This window comes from Myxocyprinus asiaticus, chromosome 9 (assembly GCF_019703515.2).
Source record: "Myxocyprinus asiaticus isolate MX2 ecotype Aquarium Trade chromosome 9, UBuf_Myxa_2, whole genome shotgun sequence".
Classification (NCBI taxonomy): Eukaryota; Metazoa; Chordata; class Actinopteri; order Cypriniformes; family Catostomidae; genus Myxocyprinus; species Myxocyprinus asiaticus.
In genome coordinates this window covers 17,747,146-17,764,676 of record NC_059352.1, presented here as the reverse complement: position 1 = coordinate 17,764,676, position 17,531 = coordinate 17,747,146, and the positions used below count along the sequence as shown (strand labels likewise).

The window sequence follows — 17,531 nt, the reverse complement described above, 5'->3', positions numbered from 1 at the left end:
AACGCTTGGTAAGGCAGAAACTGGCAATACTTCACAAAGTCACAATGGAGAAGCATGGCTATTTATATAGTACAAACAGGAAGTCACCATAGAAGAGACGGTATAGTGTCAGTATTCGGGAAAGGGCTCTCTCTGGTGGTCGGCTGAAGGCATACCAGCCTCATTCATTACATTAGTGAAGTAGTCGAAAGAATAGTCTTACCTGAACGATAGTGTGGTGTAGATTGAGTAACATTAGCTGATCGCAGCATATAAGAGATGAGGTAATGATCTGAGATGTCATCACTCTGCGGCAGATTTTCTATAGTATCAATGTCAACTCCATATGACAGAATTAAATCTAGCATATGATTATGGTGTTGAGTTGGTCCTGCCACATTTTGTCTGACTCCAAGAGAGTTGAGAATTCTGGTACCCATTTACTTGCATTGTAAGGACCTACAGAGCTTAAATATTATTCCAAAAAATCTTAATTTGTGTTCAGTAGAAGAAAGAAATTCATACACATTTAGGATGGCATGAGGGTGAGTAAATGATGAGAGAATTTTATTTTTGGGTGAACCATTCCTTTAATGTACATGGATAAGAGACCATTGGGTTTAATGGGTTGTACTGCTATATACCTTTGTGCTAATCGGTTAACCAAGCAAACATTAAAAAACATGGGTTGTGGAAATTATATGTGATCTAGGAGCTTAAAGGGATAGTTCACCCAAAAATAAAAATTCTGTCATCATTTATTAAATATCATATAGTTCCAAATGTGGTCACCATTCTCTTTCATTGTATGGAAAACAGCAACTTTGACATTTTACTAAATATCTTCTTTTGTGTTCCATACAAGAATGAAAGTCATATAGTTGGTAATAAATGATGACAGAATTTAAATTTGGGTAAACTGTCCCTTTAGGATAGCACAACCTATTGAACAGACTGTACTTATCCCTTAAAGCCTAATTTTAATTTGTGTCAAATTATATATGGTGTCTACCCTGCCTTAGGTCTATTGACTCATGGAGAAGACATATCAATTTGTCATTAGAGTTTAGTCCACTTTGCACTTGTGTGAAGATGAAATGATGAATTAGTGGTGAGATGAGACAGTGCTTGCCACCTTCCAGTACCACTACTCAAAAGATCAGCAGCGATTCCTATGGTGAAAAAAAAAAAAAAAATGTCCTTTAATATTTAAATATGCACTATTTGTTCATGTCCACTCATGCAAGATCTTGCATATTCGTATTCTGTGCTAAATTTGGTTCAAAAGCTTTCTGAAGGGCAGGAGGAGCCAGATTTTAATATGTTCCTTCCTGCTCAGCTGGATTCACATTTATGTGTTTTCAAGCTGTTCTCACACAACCAAAAATGTTATTTTCAGGAATTTAAGTGAGAAAGCAGATCTTTGCTGTGTTTGCTTGCTCAGATCTGTCTCATGTCTAATCATGATTGTGATGGACAGCCACATCTATCTTTTGTCTCACATTCCTGTTGAAAAGGCATTTCTGGTCACCAGCATATGTAGTGTTTTGGATTCTGGTCCCCAGCATAACATACCAGCACCAAACCATCTTAAACCTGCTTGAATTTACGTGCTGGTCTTTTCCACAGGGATATGATGTCTTTAGATCCAGCATACCAATACTTTGCGAGTAAAGTAAAATACTTTGTTGCATACTGCTTTAGATTCAAAGTGTGGTCACTTGATGGCTGTCATGCTGGGACAGCACTTATGCAGACTGAGTAAAGCGTGCTGAGAGAGATGAAGTAAAGAATGGAAGAGCTCCAGCGGGCACCATAGGGATCCACTAACAAGCTTTAGTCCGCTCAAGGCATATCTAGGACCTGATTACACTTTACAAAGGGCCACACAACAAATGCTTCATGTTGACAATTAGATTGCATATGTTGAAGAATGTTTTACAGTGTTGTTAAAGGGACAGTTCAGCCAAAAATGAAAATTCTGTCATGAGATAACCCATATAACTTTCTTTCTCACAAGTTTAGAGCAACATGAGGGTGAGTAAATGATGAAATAATTTTTGGGGATGTACAATCCCTTTAAGCTTCAGTAGCACAGCTATAACTACCTCAATTGATTGTTTTTGAATTGTGTGTTTTCAGTGTTTGACTTCTTGTCTGTGTGTGTGTGTGTGTGTGTGTGTGTGTGTGTGTGTTTCTACGTTTCTAGAATCACCACCACCGCTGCTTGCATGATGGATCTGAGAAGGTATCCATTAGATGAACAGAATTGCACTCTGGAGATAGAGAGTTGTAAGTGTTCTCCATCCTCATAAATTTACACATACGTACACACAAGTTTGATTTTCATCATGCTGGGCACTTTCCATTCACTTGTATTGTTTTTACGTTAAGCTAATGATATTTTAGATTTTCATTAAGATATTTTTTGTGTGTGATCATTTAGTGTGTTTATTTAATGTTGTACTTCAGACCTGTGAGACTTCAATCAAGCAGTGCAGTTACTCACTGGGTTCTTATGACAATGTGTAGTTAAAGATACATAAGTTTTATTGTAATAAGTGGAATTTTATCAATTAATAAATGCATGAATGAGTTATACAATCACATTTCTTTTTTATATATACAACGATCAGCCACAACATTAAAACCACCTGCCTAATATTGTGTAGGTCCCCCTCGTGCCGCCAAAACAGCGCCAACCCACATCCCAGAATAGCATTCTGAGACGCTATTCTTCTAACCACAATTGTACAGAGCGGTTATCTTGAGTTGCCATAGACATTACAGTTTGAATCAGTCTGGCCATTCTCTGTTGACCTCTCTCAGAACTGCCCCTCACTGGATGTTTTTTGTTTTTGGCACCATTCGGATTAAATTTTAGAGACTGTTGTGTGTGAAAATCCCAGGAGATCAGCAGTTATAGGAATATTCAAACCAGCCTGTCTGGCGCCAACAATCATCCATGCGATTATCCAATCAGCCAATCGTGGGGCAGCAGTGCGGTGCATAAAATCATGCAGATATGGGTCAGGAGCTTCAGTTAATGTTCACATCAACCATCAGAATGGGGAAATGTTTTTTAATTTCAGTGATTTGGACCGTAGCATAATTGTTGGTGACAGATGGACTGGTTTGAGAACCTGGGTTTGTATGTTCATGGGTTCTTATAGGTTCTCCAACAGTTTTTATGTGTCCAGAGCATGTGCATAGGCACTGCGCCACAGCTCTGATTATACAACATGAATTTAATGAAAATTTGGTTGTCACTACTTGAAATTTTAGGGATGATTTCAGTTTTAGAATGTGACTGTCACTCCCCAAAATAACAAAATGTGTACAGAACATGATTATGTGACTGCAGATTGTGTGTGTGTGTGTGTGTGTGTGTGTGTGTGTGGCCTACTTCTCTCAAAAAATTCCAACATTCTACTACATTTTTAACAGTGTTGCTCAGTTCATATGCCTGCTAATAAAACCACATAGCTCATCATGGTTTATGAACACTACAATGCTGAGATGAAATGGAGTCTGTGTCACAGTGGGACTTCTGACCCCAAACAGCTCCCCACACTTGAGCAGAACAGATGCTTGTGTGCATGATTATGCTTTTTTTTTTTGTTTTTACTTTTCAGCATATGCTATACATAATCATTTTGGAAATGAAATACTATTTTCAGGAACTGCATCATCAGAATTGAAAATGGGGAGAGTTTTATTTATTTATTTATTTATTTTAAACAAACATTATTTATTCAACATAAATTGAACTGGGTTGCTTTTATTAGCAAAATAATGGGCTGGGATTCAGCTGAAGGGTTGGGACATCAATCTTGAAACATTTAGCCATTGCCGTCCCTAGAAATAAACAGATTATCTTTTTTGAACCTCTTTGTATATATGTGGAGCACTGTCTGAGCTCTCAGTAAATCTCTCACTAAAAACATGAATCCAAAGTCATCTGAAATTTTTTTTTGCCCAGTAATGTATTATTTACTCTATGATGAATTTGATTTATGTTTTCTCTTTAGATGGATACACAACAGATGATATTGAGTTTTACTGGAAGGGAGGAGAAAGTGCAGTGACGGGTGTGACCCGAATCGAGCTTCCACAGTTCTCCATTGTGGACTACAAACTTGTTTCCAGAAATGTTGTCTTTTCCACAGGTAAATTACAGTAGTAAGATCAACTTAAATTACATCAAGTTAGACTAAAGACACTCTAAACATGTAATATGAAGCTTTATTATGAATTTGTGACATTTTATTCAAGATTTTTCCCTGTAAGAATATTTACAGAAGAATTCACTTTTAGTCCACACCGTTCCACAAATCTTAAGCCTTCCTATCTCTAAGATTTACTTCAAACCTCAGTTTATTTCATGCCTTATTTATTACAACTAAAACAGTATAGGAATATTTTATTGATTGGCATAATTGTCCTTTTTTGTTTTTTTATTTAAATAGAGACTGTATTTAATGCAGTATGGAGTATGGAGAGAATAAACAGAACTTGAGTCAGGGATTAACAGACGCTGTTTACAATACAAGCAATTCTCACACATTGTTGGTCTGAAATAGAAAAAATAAAAACATCTACCCACACAAAATCTGCCATTAGTCTAGAACAATAGTTCTTTAATACATCTGCGTATCACAAAGGACATTTTAAACATCTAAAAGTTGTGTTTTCGACCAGTGACTTCACAGCACTGAAAAGCGATACAGATGATGGCTCTTTTATGAAGTTTTTTTCTGGTTGTCCCGTTTTCAGCCCATTCTCTCACGAGACTGATGTTACCATGTACCAATTATTTGAAAAGCTGCCTAATTGGGGTTTGTGCATCAGATTGTTTTTTTCCTCATAATAGAACAGACCAGTAATAATGGACAAGCAATTACCTCTCTATTTCCTCAAGCTTCTAAAGGGAAGATCTGAGATGGAAGAGGGGAGAAAGTAAGAGATGGAGTCAGAGAGAAAAAAAGAGGCACTTGATCCAAACCATCACATATTTATGAGCTTGAAGACCCACTGCATAAATTATTCTCTTCTAAAACTGAGGCATTCATAGAAGCAGCACTGTAATGATTATTCCCCATCCTGAATTAATGACACATAGAAAGACAATCTTCTGCACATAATAAAAATGATGATGGGAATCGTAGACTTATGTTTGAGGAGGATGTGGCCATGTTGCTACTGATGCCATGATGAGCTTTTTTGAAGGAAGGAATTAATTTACCAGCATTGTTCAAATAAAATCATATTATAAAATGTATAGTTCAGACTCTAAATTCTGTTTGCATGAGCCAAGTTCAAAGCTGTTTTGAAATGTCTATAAACTAAAATCTGTTAACACACATTCTATAGATAAAGTTCCAGTTTACAAACAAACACTTGGCTCCAGCATTTCCAGGTTCTTTTGGAACCACAGAAAAGAAATGCTTTCTAAAAAAAAAATAAAAAAAATATCTCTTTGCATTTATTTTGACTGCAGTAAGTAACTTATTCAAATTAAACCAGCTGTAATTAAAGGGTTAGTTTGCCCAAAAATGAAAATTCTCTCATCATTTATTCACCCTCACGCCATCTAAGATGTGTATGACTTTGTTTCTCCTGCGGAACACAAATGAAGATTCATGAAATCATTATTGTGCCTAGAGACTGCAATGGCAAGATGTACAGTGAAAAAGGAGTAAAATTTTGGTCTGTTCTCACCCAAAACCAACTGGATCACTTTAGAAGACATGGATTAAACCACTGGACTGTATTACTTTTATGCTGACTTTATCTCCTGTTTGGAGCTTCAAAGGCCTGATCACCATTCACTTGCATTGTGTGGACCTACGGAGAAGAGATATTCTTCTAGAAACCTTTGTTTGTGTTAAGCAGAAGAAAGAAAGCCATGCATGCCTTATATGGCATTAGAGTGAGTAAATGATGAGAGAATTTTCATTTTTGGGTTTTACTTTTAAGTTTGAATAATGCATATGATAATATTGAAGTCAAATATTATTTTTTATTGTATGTGCACCAGTAAAGATACATATTGCATATCTCATGCTAGTTGTCATTTTTATATGCCACATTTCTCCAGCTTTAGAAGTGTGTTAAACATGCAAGGATGTGTATTCATCAGCCTGTTAAATGTATGACATAAATATACAGGCACATGTAACAAGTTTAAACTTGTTTTGCCGATAGTTCAGAAAGAACCTACATATATTTCTTTACTGTAAACCACAGATATCCATTTATAATAACTTTTAGTAACATAAACAAATAATTATTACATTATATAATGCATAAAAGATTATTTAAACTGCAGCGCTGCCCATATCCACCATTAAAATCTGGTCATAGATGTGTGTGTTTGTGGCTGTATGATGTGTGTACTGTATAGCATGCAATATTGGTGGTGTGTTGCGTCCGTATAATGTATATATTATGTTATTGTGGCTTGTGTGACGTGTGTAGGAAAGTTGTGTGAGGTGTATTAGTAATTAGTCCGAAGTATGTGTTGGTAGTGTAAGTTCATCATGTAGGTTACGTAGCACTTTTTTATAGATTGCATGATATGTGTACAGGTTGCATAATGTGCATCTGTAGGTTGTGTTATACAGTGTGAGTGTAGGATGTGTGATTTATTCATAGGTTGTGTATGTGTGTCTATCTAGGCTGAATGCTTGTTAGTTGTATTTTTTTCACCTCCATAAATAACTAAGCAGAGATCATGTCAGTATCATTAGGTAGTGACGTAAAGACACACAAACTCCTTCTGTTCAATGGACTAATGACAGAGTCCTCTACATTGAAAAGCCATTTTAAAATCAGTATTAGTGGTATTTTTCACCAAAACAGGTGGACAGATTCCATAAACTTAGATTGAAGTAGGGACTGAGCCATATCCAGTGATCAGATTATCATAGAGACTTGGGTGTGGGCTTTTTGGCTTGGGCCAATCACCTAGCAGCTTTCCAGAACACCCAAGCAACCACAAAGAAATGTGCTTAAAACCACATAGAACATAGCAACATCTTGGCAACAACCCACAACACTCTATCATGTGCCTTGGTGCACCACTCACATTTTCTACAGAAAATGTCAGAATCTTGTAGTGCAAGTGGTATATGAATGTGTCCCATATCTTCATGCCAGTTTAACATTTCATGTTTACACACTATTTTATTCTCTTTTCTTTTCTCATTTTTCTGTTTGTTGCTCAAGGCTAAGCAACAACAAATCACTGTTTTTTTTTATTTTTATTTTTTTATACATGCTTGCCTGTTGCCATAGCAACAAATGCTATCTGTGTTGCCAATGCTACTGGTATAAAATGTAAAGACACTCTCCAAGCTCTTTTAAATAAATATCCATTCTCTCTCTCTCTCTTTCTCTCACTCTGTGCTTTTCCTCGCTATATTTGCTTCTCTTTCAACAAAGTAAACTACAAAGCTTCATTGGCACGATAGTCTTACATGCTCTCTCTTTCTCTCTTCTTTCTTGAACAGGTGCCTATCCTCGGCTGTCTTTGAGCTTCAAGCTAAAGAGAAACATCGGCTATTTCATTCTGCAGACCTACATGCCCTCGATCCTGATCACCATCCTGTCCTGGGTATCCTTCTGGATCAACTATGATGCCTCGGCAGCCAGAGTGGCATTAGGTACGCTCAATAGAACGCTCTGCATGGGCTATCCTGTGTACATCTGACAGATTTCCATGGAGAGATCTCACTGTCTTTGCTTGTACAGTATGTCCTCTTTCACTTCCACTGTGAAAATGGATGTTTTATTGAGCAGTACATTGTTGGATGTTCCAGTAACTAGAATGGCAACATTCAATATTCTGTTTGAATTGTAACTTTTCTGTACGCACTGCAGGCCTCCGACGAGTCCTCTCCCTCTCTTTGGTTTACCTTTTCTTGCATCTTGCCTCCAGACAAACACACATACACACACACAGATATTGTTGTGGCATATGCATCATTTAACAAGGAACAGGGTAGGCCCATTGTTCTGAGATAGTCGCAAACCCATTCCGTTTGACAACTACAGCTCATACAGACAGACTTCTCACAGGGAGAGACTGTTCTCTGTATGAGTCTTTCAGATGTTGTCAGAATGAGAAGTGACACAGTTCAGCCAAAGGCTGCAGAGTCTCATCTGCAGTGAGTAGCAGCACACAAACTCTGTTCTAAAAACCTACAGTACAGTAGTGAGCTGCCCACCTACAGTGTTTTAAGGCAAGGTAATTGCACTCCTGATGTGGATGATATTCTAGGGGCAGTTCCTTCTAAGATACATAGTTTTGCCCAAATTTTAAAGACAACATTACATGTATCCTTCTCTGAGAAGGAAATCCCCAAATGAATTGCGAAGAGAGCTCAGTGGGGGAAAAAACACATTCAAGATGTCAGACCAGAAATGCAGATTATTTACTTTACTTGTATTATACAGCTCTTTGGAATACTTGATTCTGATGGGTCAGTTGCGCCATCAAGCGGTCTGATATTTCGGAATAATGACCACACATTTGGGGATAAAGTGATAATTAAATGGTCATTCAGATATCTTTCCTACGTCTTGTGTCACTCTGTGATCTCTACAAGCAAGCTCATAAAATAATTTTAACTAAAAAACATTATTTCCATTTCATTTATTTTTTATTTGGCAAGTAGGCATGCAATAAGCAGGACAATGAGCAATCAGACACTCATTTTCGGAAAATAATAAGCAACAGGTTTATCATAACTCTGATGCAAACTGGAGGTGGAATTCAGTGTTTCTAGACACTCTGTAGTCTCTTTCAAACATAATTTCAATGTCCATTTATTTGTGTATTTATTTGGTAGATAGCTGTGTTATAAGATGAATAATGTACAATCAGCTGGTCTTTATTGCAAAATAAAACCCTTTAGATTGATACAAGACCGATCCGGGGTCCTGATCACCCTATTGGGGTTTATAATGACCGGCTGACTGTACATTCAATATAGAAAAGTATCAGTAAAACATAGTTCAGTCGAACTATTTTACCTAATAAATATGTTTGCTATGTATATATCCCTAGTCATCTAGGGATCACAACTTGTGAACACGACTGGGAGTCAAAAGCGCACGTCTTCACCTCATGTGTGGGTAAAGGCTCTATGAGCAAGCGGTACACCCGGCCAGCTGTCCTGGAACTTACCTGTTCGGACCTGACAACACACGGGATGAAACCGGCTCAATCCGGAGATTATAGAACCTTGCAAAGGTGTTGGGTGTTGCCCAGCCCGCTGTTCTGCAGATATCTGCCAAAGAGGCGCCAATGGTCAGGGCACAGGAAGCTGCTACACTCCTAGTAGAGTGGGCTCATAGCCCCACGGGGGGCGGAACGTCCTGGGCGTGATATGCCATCACAATGGCGTCAACGACCCAGTGGGCGATCCTCTGTTTGGAGACAGCGCTTCCTTTCCGCTGTCCACCAAAGTAGACAAAGAGCTGCTCAGAGCTTCTAAAGCTCTGTGTGCGATCCAAATAGATGCGTAAAGCATGTACCGGACACAGCAATGCCAAGGCTTGGTCTACCTCCTCCTGGGGCAGCGCTTGCAGGTTCACAACCCCTTATCCCTAAACGGGGTCTTGGGAACCTTGGGCACATATCCCGATCGGGGTCTATTACAATGAAGTAGGGACTGTAAAACCCCTTCTTCATCTCGGCTAGAGGGACAGGCTCTATCATACCCTTCTGTAGAAGGGTAGCGATCTCCGCACGCAAGGTAGCGGCATTCTCACCCTTCACCGAGGTGAAGCGGACGCTGCTGAACCTGGGCAGCGCCTGGCGAACTGAATTGCGTAGCTGAGTCGGACGGTCCGGGTCAGCCATCGCGACGGGTTGGAAAGCGTGAGCCACGCGACCAAACTCCGGGCAAGGGGGACCAAGTGGATAATCATGTCGGACGTACCGGTGGGTGGGTCCTCGCGGCGGGGCGGAGCCTGAGGCGCCTTGTCGAGGGGGCTCGAACCCTGTGGCCATGCTGAGTCCAGAGACATCGAAGCACTTACCTGGCTCTTGACACCCACCATAAGATTGGTCGAGGAGGGGGAAGGAGGAACATCGTCCCCAAAGTCCATCGGAACCAACCTGGTGTGGACATGTTTGTGCCACAGCTAAGTTTGCAGGGGCGGGGTGTCTGCCACTGGAGCACCAAACCTGCCAAAATGGGATGGTGGACAGTGGTCGTGATGACGGCCGTACGCACCTGACATGTGACCCAGAGAACAGGCAAACCACTCTTTTGTTGAAGTTTTGGGTACCGCAGCCTCTTGGGCATGCGGTGAAAGCTCCTCCTGGCCGTCCACCGGGGGACGGAGTGGTCTGTTTACCAGCTCCGTAGAAGCGGGTCTCCTTGTCCCTGGGTTGCCCGTCTCAGGGGCGCTTCGAAGCCTTTCTAAGGTTCTTGGCGGCCGGCTGTGAGACGGGTGGCATCTGCTTCCTGCGGTGGGCTAAACGCCGGGGCCGGGCCGTGGGGGCGGGCTGCGGCGGAGCCAGTGTTGTTGCTGCAGGAGGACACCCTTGGCGACGGCAGTCGGGATCTTGAGCTGCGCCGGGGCAGGATGTGTTGAATGGCCTCCATTTTGCTGCTTCACCGCTGAGAACTGCTGGGTAAAGTCCTCGACGGTGTCGCCGAACAGGCCTACCTGGGAGATGGGGGCGTCAAGGAATCGTGCCTTGTCAGCCTCTCTCATATCGAACAGGTTGAGCCAAAGGTGATGTTCCTGGACCACCAGGGTGGACATCGCCTGCCCGAGAGACCGCGCCGTGACCTTCGTTGCCTGGAGAGCGAGGTCGGTCACCGAGTGCAGTTCCTGCATCAATCCCGGGTCAGAACTACCCTAGTGCAGCTCTTTTAGCGCCTTGGCTTGGTTTACCTGTAGGAGAGCCATGGCGTGCAGGGCGGAGACGATGTAAACCTACAGGCCCTGGACGGGAGCTTCGGGCGCCCGCGCCAGGTGGTGGTGCTCTGCGGGCAGAAGTGAACCATGAGCGCCTTATCCATCTGGGGGATCACCGAATACCCCTTGGCCACCCCACCATCGATGGTAGTGAGAGCAAGGGAGCTGAAAGATCGGGACCGGGTAGTAAAAGGTGCCCCCCACGATCTTGTCAGCTCCTCATGCACTTCCGGGAAGAAAGGAACTTGGGCGGGGTGCGGCTATGAGCAGCGCTCTGGGCCCAGGAACCAATCATCGAGCCGTAAGGGTTCAGGGGAGAGTGGAGGGTTCCACTCTAGCCCGATGCTCGCGGCTGCCCGGGAAAGCATGTCCATCATCTCCGCGTTGGCCTGAGACTGGGCGACCACACCCGAAGGGGGAAGCCCAGCCAAAGCTTCCATGTCAGAGTGGACGAGCCCACTCTCCGATGCCACGCTCGATAGCTCATCGTCTTCCCGGGCCCCGATTAAGAGGTCGAACTCACCCTGAGACGAGCCGGCGGTCTCATCCAAGAGCCCGCCGGGACAAGTGAGCGTGCTGAGGAATGGGAGGTCCGTGGGGGGTTACCCGGTGAAGGTGGTCCCATTGGAGTCCCCAAATCGCCCCCAGTGCTAACCGACGCGGCCTCATACCCGTAGGTAGAAGTACTGAGGCGGGGAGCCGCTGGGGTGGCTTGCTTTCTTACGAAGGCAAGCCGCATCCGCAACGTTGCCATGGTCATGTTCTCGCAATGAGGACAAGACCCATCCACGAACAAAGTCTCCGCGTGGGCAGCGCCTAGACACATAAGACAGCGATCTTGGCCCTCAGAAGTGGAGAGATAACAACCGCAACCAGGAATAACACACAAGCGAAAAGGCATCTTTGAAAAGACGTTCCGTGTGTGCCGCTCTTTTAGAAGTGAAAATATACTCTTTTTTTTTTTTTAGAAAATAATCTTTTTTTGCCGAAACGCCCAGGGGCGTTCTCTGCACTCCATGGGTGGAGAGGGGGAGAAGCTGCTGAAATGCGCTGTAAATCCAGCAGATGAGGTGAATAAACTCGGCTCCAAAGAGAAAATCTGAATGAGTGGTTGCATACCAGCTCCTTTTATACCCGTATGTCCGGGGGAGTGGCATGCAAATTCCACTCGCCAATTCCCATTGGCCTTTTTTCAAAAAGCAGAGGTGTTTGGGGCTCCCAAGTGTGACCCCTACTGTCACTACATCGACACAACGTCAAGTGAGTGACAGATAGGTAACTGTAAAATAAAAAGAGTTAAAACAGGAAAAGTGTGTGGGCATGGTCTAAATGTCTGCCCGGCAGATGAAAAATTAGTGGGAAAAAAAATCCCACAGACTTTTACTGAAAAGGTCCCCACACATACAGTATCTATGGATATTTTTACTTATTCATTTATTCATTGTTGTAGAGCATCCAAAAGCATTTGGCCAAGTACAAGATTATGATAAGTTTTTCACTGTTTTTAAATCTTGAACAGGTAAAAAATTAACATAACAGGAGGGTTAATAAACAAACAAGCAGGACATTTATGACTGACAAGAATTCCATTTTATGCAAATCTTTCTGTGGACTTTTGTGGGTGCAGATACTGTGTGGGACTACTTATTTAAATTAGGATTCTGTCTATTTAGACAATTGTCTGCAAGGCGGCCTACAGTACTAGGTTTTGGAACCTAGCTATTTCGAGCGGACAACTTTGAACCAAATTTCAGCCTCACTGCCTACAACCCACTCACTTTCTTTGTGAACACCAGACTGTGAGCGTGCGTGTGATCATCAGCTTTTATGCATGTACAGTATTAGCATCTGGGTATATTTTTTAAATCTGAACACAGACCAGAGTGCAATGTTTTTTTTTATTACATATTGTGTGAGAGTGTGTTTGCAAGGGCATAGCAGCCATGGGGGTGATATTTGCCCCCCGCACTTTTCCAAGCTAAAATCATACCGAGTCCAGATAGTGGATTTGTATACTGTATTATTTGCATTTTGTTACTTTGGGCTGATTGAGCAACCATCCATCCAATCACAGGTGAGTTTCATGAGCAGAAACAACCCTTAAGTAATAGGCCGTCAGTCAGACAGTCAAATCAACGCGGCTCAGTTCATTTCTACAAAGTTGCTTTCAACAATGCTCATTTATCCATTTTTTTCATTGATGTTGATCTAAATTAATAATATAGAGATGAGGAACACACAAATGAGAGTTATTTATCGGCATATCATTCTTGATTGGCAGCATTACGTGAAATGCACTGCAGAAAAAAAACAAAGGACTATCCTTCTTTTAAGCACAAATTGTAAGTGGACTTTATATCAGCGCACGAGTCTTCATTAAGTTATGCTATTTATATATTATGTTTGTGAGGTAATAGGTTGATCATTTGTTTTTGCCAATTTAAGCAGATTACTAGATCTGTGTTAAAATATGTAAAGCTATTTTTAATATCAGCTCCCGCTTTTTACCTCTATATTGGTGTACAGTCAACAAACTGTAGGAAAAAAGATAGATCTGCTGTGTTAGAATACTTAGGCATTTTACTGAAATGAATAGATATGTAGACACTTTTTTTTATATGTACATGAAAATTTACGGACGTTATTGAAAATTATTATTGTTGTCTTTTGATAAAAGTCATGCTCAGCAGCTCACAAACTGTAGGGCAATGATAGATTTGATTTGTTCTTATAATGCTTAAAACCTCTACTAAAGTCTCTTTGTAGGTCTGTAGACATACAAATTTTAAAGGATTAAAATGTTCTTTTGATCATTGATTTAGTGACTAAATAATTTTACACAAGACACTTATTTGTCACCACCTTCTGGCATTGCCAGAAATGGTCACTGAATCATTAAATGGATCTGAATTAATTTTGGTGAACGTAGTCAAAACTTGAGCCTCTTGGATACATTTAAATCCCACAATGCACAAGCAAGGAGTAGAAAATAAAATTGTGCACATGCACAGTTGTCATTATTGTTCTTCTACACCTTCTGACAGCTGTGTCGCCTCCACTTTTAAAATGACTGCTACGCCCCTGTGTGTTTGTGAATGCACCCAGGTGCAGTGAGAGCTCTCTGAGATGGATATGATATGTTGGATGCTTGCCTGCTTTAGGGAAACTGCCCTCATTAACCATGTTAATCTGAGAAATGAAAACACTTTAAAAAAAAAAAAGAAGGGAGGGAGGAGTCTCCTGGGTCCCACAAACACACACACCACCCATCTCACCTGCCTCTATGCATTATTATGAGAGACCCCCCATCTCTCAGTTTTTCCTTTTTCCCTTTTTATTGCTCTTTTTCTTTATTTGTCTTGTTCCGCTGTCCTCCCACAACTAGTCAGCCAACTGAAAACAAAGGGATCAATGCAGCTAGAAAACAATTACATTTAACTTCCATTTCAATCCCAGGGCATGCTGCAGTACAGATGAATCTCTGCTTTAAATGCCTCTTTCTCACCACCTCTCACTGCCTTGCTGACTCCATCCATTCTCTGCAACCATATCCGGCCCGGCCCAGGCCTTATATCTCACACTGCATTATTGCAGCACACTTAAGGACCTGAGTCATTTCAGAAAGGAAGTTATCAAATGATGCAAGAAGCAAGCATATCGAATGATGTAGATGATGTTTCTTTGATGTCTCTTCCGATTTGATTGTTTTGCTGATGTGGTCGAGCATGTAGATCTTTTCACAGTAGATTACTGCCATGTTGGGGAAGCTATTTTGAAACTGTATCTTGGCAAACTACAAGCTACATATAATATAATGTAGTTTAGCTATAGTCAAGATAGTCTTTTGACAAAATAATTAGCTGCATGACAAGCTACTGAAAAAGGAGCTAACAAAATTGAAGCTATTTAAGGCAGCAATATATTTAAAAATACATAAATATCCTTAAAACCTCCTGAGACCCAAGTGTGACTGCTGTGTGCATTTTCCATTTCACTTTTTGATTTGTAACTAGTAGCACCTAATAAATATGAAAAAAAAAAAGAAAAAAAAAAGAATATATATATATATATATATATATATATATATATATATATATATATATATATATATATACAGGGTTGGGAGGGTTACTTTTTAAATGTATTCCACTACAGATTACAGAATACATGCTGTAAAATGTCATTTGTAATGTATGCCGGTAGATTACTCAAGGTCAGTAACATATTCTAAATACTTTGGATTACTTCTTCAGCACTGGTAGATTTTTTCACTTGTTTTGATTTTAAAAACTCTGCCAGTACAGTAAGACAAAATACATTCTCTGAAAAACCTAAATATCTTATGCAGTGTTGTTTCTAAAACAAGATACATCAAATTGATCTTGTTTTAAGGATTTTTAGATATTTTTACAGGAAAACTGTACAAAAAATATTATCAAGTATTTTTGCCCTAATATCAAAGGTCTTACTAGAAAAATAGAAATTATGATCCAATGTAAATTTTTTTGATAAAAAAATATGATCGTGCCTGGTAACATGTACATGTAAAATTTTATCTTAGCATAAAGCTGACAATTTACACAAGGTTTATTTCTATTTCTTCTGCACCAAACTTACTTCAAACTTACTTCTCTGTCTGCTCGTATGAATGTAACACATCATAAGAAAGTGTTTCACCGCTGTTCAAATGCACTTTGGATCACATCATTTATATATATATATATATATTATTATTATTATTATTATTATTATTATTATTTATGTTTTTATTTTTTTATTTATTTTTTTGTAGACCAAATAGTTTTCCTAAAAATAGATCTCGACATATGTGGACATTGGTACTAAGTTGTTTTTGTTTTTGGGGGGGGGTATCAGAAATTAGCATAAATAATTGTGATTTAAAGTAATGTCCAGCATCATCCAATCCCTGTCAGTTACCTTAAAATAAAATTATACATTATGAATTCTGAATCTATGTACTGATTACCATTGTCCCATGTCTGCCATACATGTTGAGTGGTCCTAACATCATCTGCAGCCTGAAACTAACCTTTTGTTCGGATTTTTGGAGTGAATGCACTTGGCTGCAAAGGAAATATTTAGGATGCTCCCTTGCTCCCTATTTAGTGAATGACTTACTGTAACCTCCAGTGTGCTGTCTGTCTGCACTGGTCTCAGGACAGTTCGAAAAGCAACTCATTTTCATCCTAACTTCATATAAAGCCTCTGACAGTTTTTTTTTTTTTTTTTTTCTCAATGTGAAAATGCACAGTAAATATAGGATTTCTCATGAAAAACTAGCACTAATGTCCACGATAGTGGTCATTGTGTTCAACAGCATGCTGTTTCTCGATAAATTGCTCAAAATAAAAAAATGGCATATGAAGCTAGAGGCTCTAATCTTTTTACTCCAACAGGTTTTAATGTAAAAATTTAATTAGGTTTCTTACCAGATGTAGTTTTGTTGGCTTTTCTCCCACAGACAAACTCCACTGTTATTGGTGCCATTTTTTTTTTTTCACATGGCTCCATACGTTAAAAGTTTAACCCTTTACTGATGGTCCAGAGTCTTCTGAACTGAGATTAGTTGGTTTAAATTAGTTTAAATTATGCATTGCGTATAGCGTAGCCGAAACACAATGTCCGTGCAGAAGAATGTGGGGTCACATGAGGTTAATATATATATTTTTTCAATCAGAGACATATTTTTCTGGAACAAAGAGGTTTTTGAATGCATCGATTAAATTAAGGTTACGGCTGACAGCATTCAACCTAAAAAAGCACTAAACAAGTACATTGCCACTACATTACATAAATACAGCAGCATTTAAGTATTATGCTTTAAAAAGAAGACCTAAAATGATGCTTTAAATCGTTTTTTGTTTAAAGATTTACATGAACAAATTCAACAAACCAATTCACTAATTAATCAGATTTTCAACTGCTAAATATGAGAGAGAGAGAGAGAGGACATTTTGGGAGAACATGTTTGATATTGATTCAACTTTAAAGCATGACTGTAACACTCAACTAAAGCTGCATGCACAATAGACCTTAATCACAGCAGCACCATCTTTGATTTTTGATAAGAATGACAAGGCTGTGAGGGATAGACGTACAGTCTCTTTAATGGGCTGTACTGCAGTTTTAAAGTGTTTTTGGATCATTCCATGGACAAAACATTTAAAAAACATCTTTCCAAGAATACTCAGTAGACAAAAAACATGAGTTGTGGAAAATTATATGTGATCTTAGAGCTTTTTACAGCTTTATACCGTGGGTGCCACTGAAGAGATGGTAAGTCTGTCCCTCACAGCCTTGTTGTCATTTCCATTAAAAATGGAAGATGGTGCTAGTGTGAATAAGGTCTGTACATGTTAACATTTAAACCAGCAATGTAGCATTTTATCACGCTACATAATAGTGCCAGCCTGATCTCATGAAATTTACGTAACAATGGCAACATTTTGCAAACCAAAATTATGTGCTTCATTGCACATTTGGCTGCAGTTTCCCAGTGATATGTCCAGTGGGGGGCACCAAAAGCGAGTTAAATTATGTTTTAATCAGACAAGGTTTTTAAGGTGGATGTATTAATGAGTAAAACGTAC

General features: G+C 39.9%; 1 protein-coding gene across 3 annotated transcripts in view; it reads left to right on the top strand.

The window, feature by feature from the left end:
* The window catches only part of LOC127446506 (gamma-aminobutyric acid receptor subunit beta-3-like), a 121,734-nt gene that overhangs the window by 77,466 nt on the left and 26,737 nt on the right, over nt 1-17,531 (top strand). For all 3 annotated transcript variants that reach the window (XM_051707476.1, XM_051707475.1, XM_051707477.1), the window contains 3 exons: nt 2,189-2,271; nt 4,011-4,148; nt 7,494-7,646. In XM_051707476.1, the coding sequence (XP_051563436.1) occupies nt 2,189-2,271; nt 4,011-4,148; nt 7,494-7,646 (374 nt within the window). The remainder of the gene's footprint in view (nt 1-2,188; nt 2,272-4,010; nt 4,149-7,493; nt 7,647-17,531) is intronic.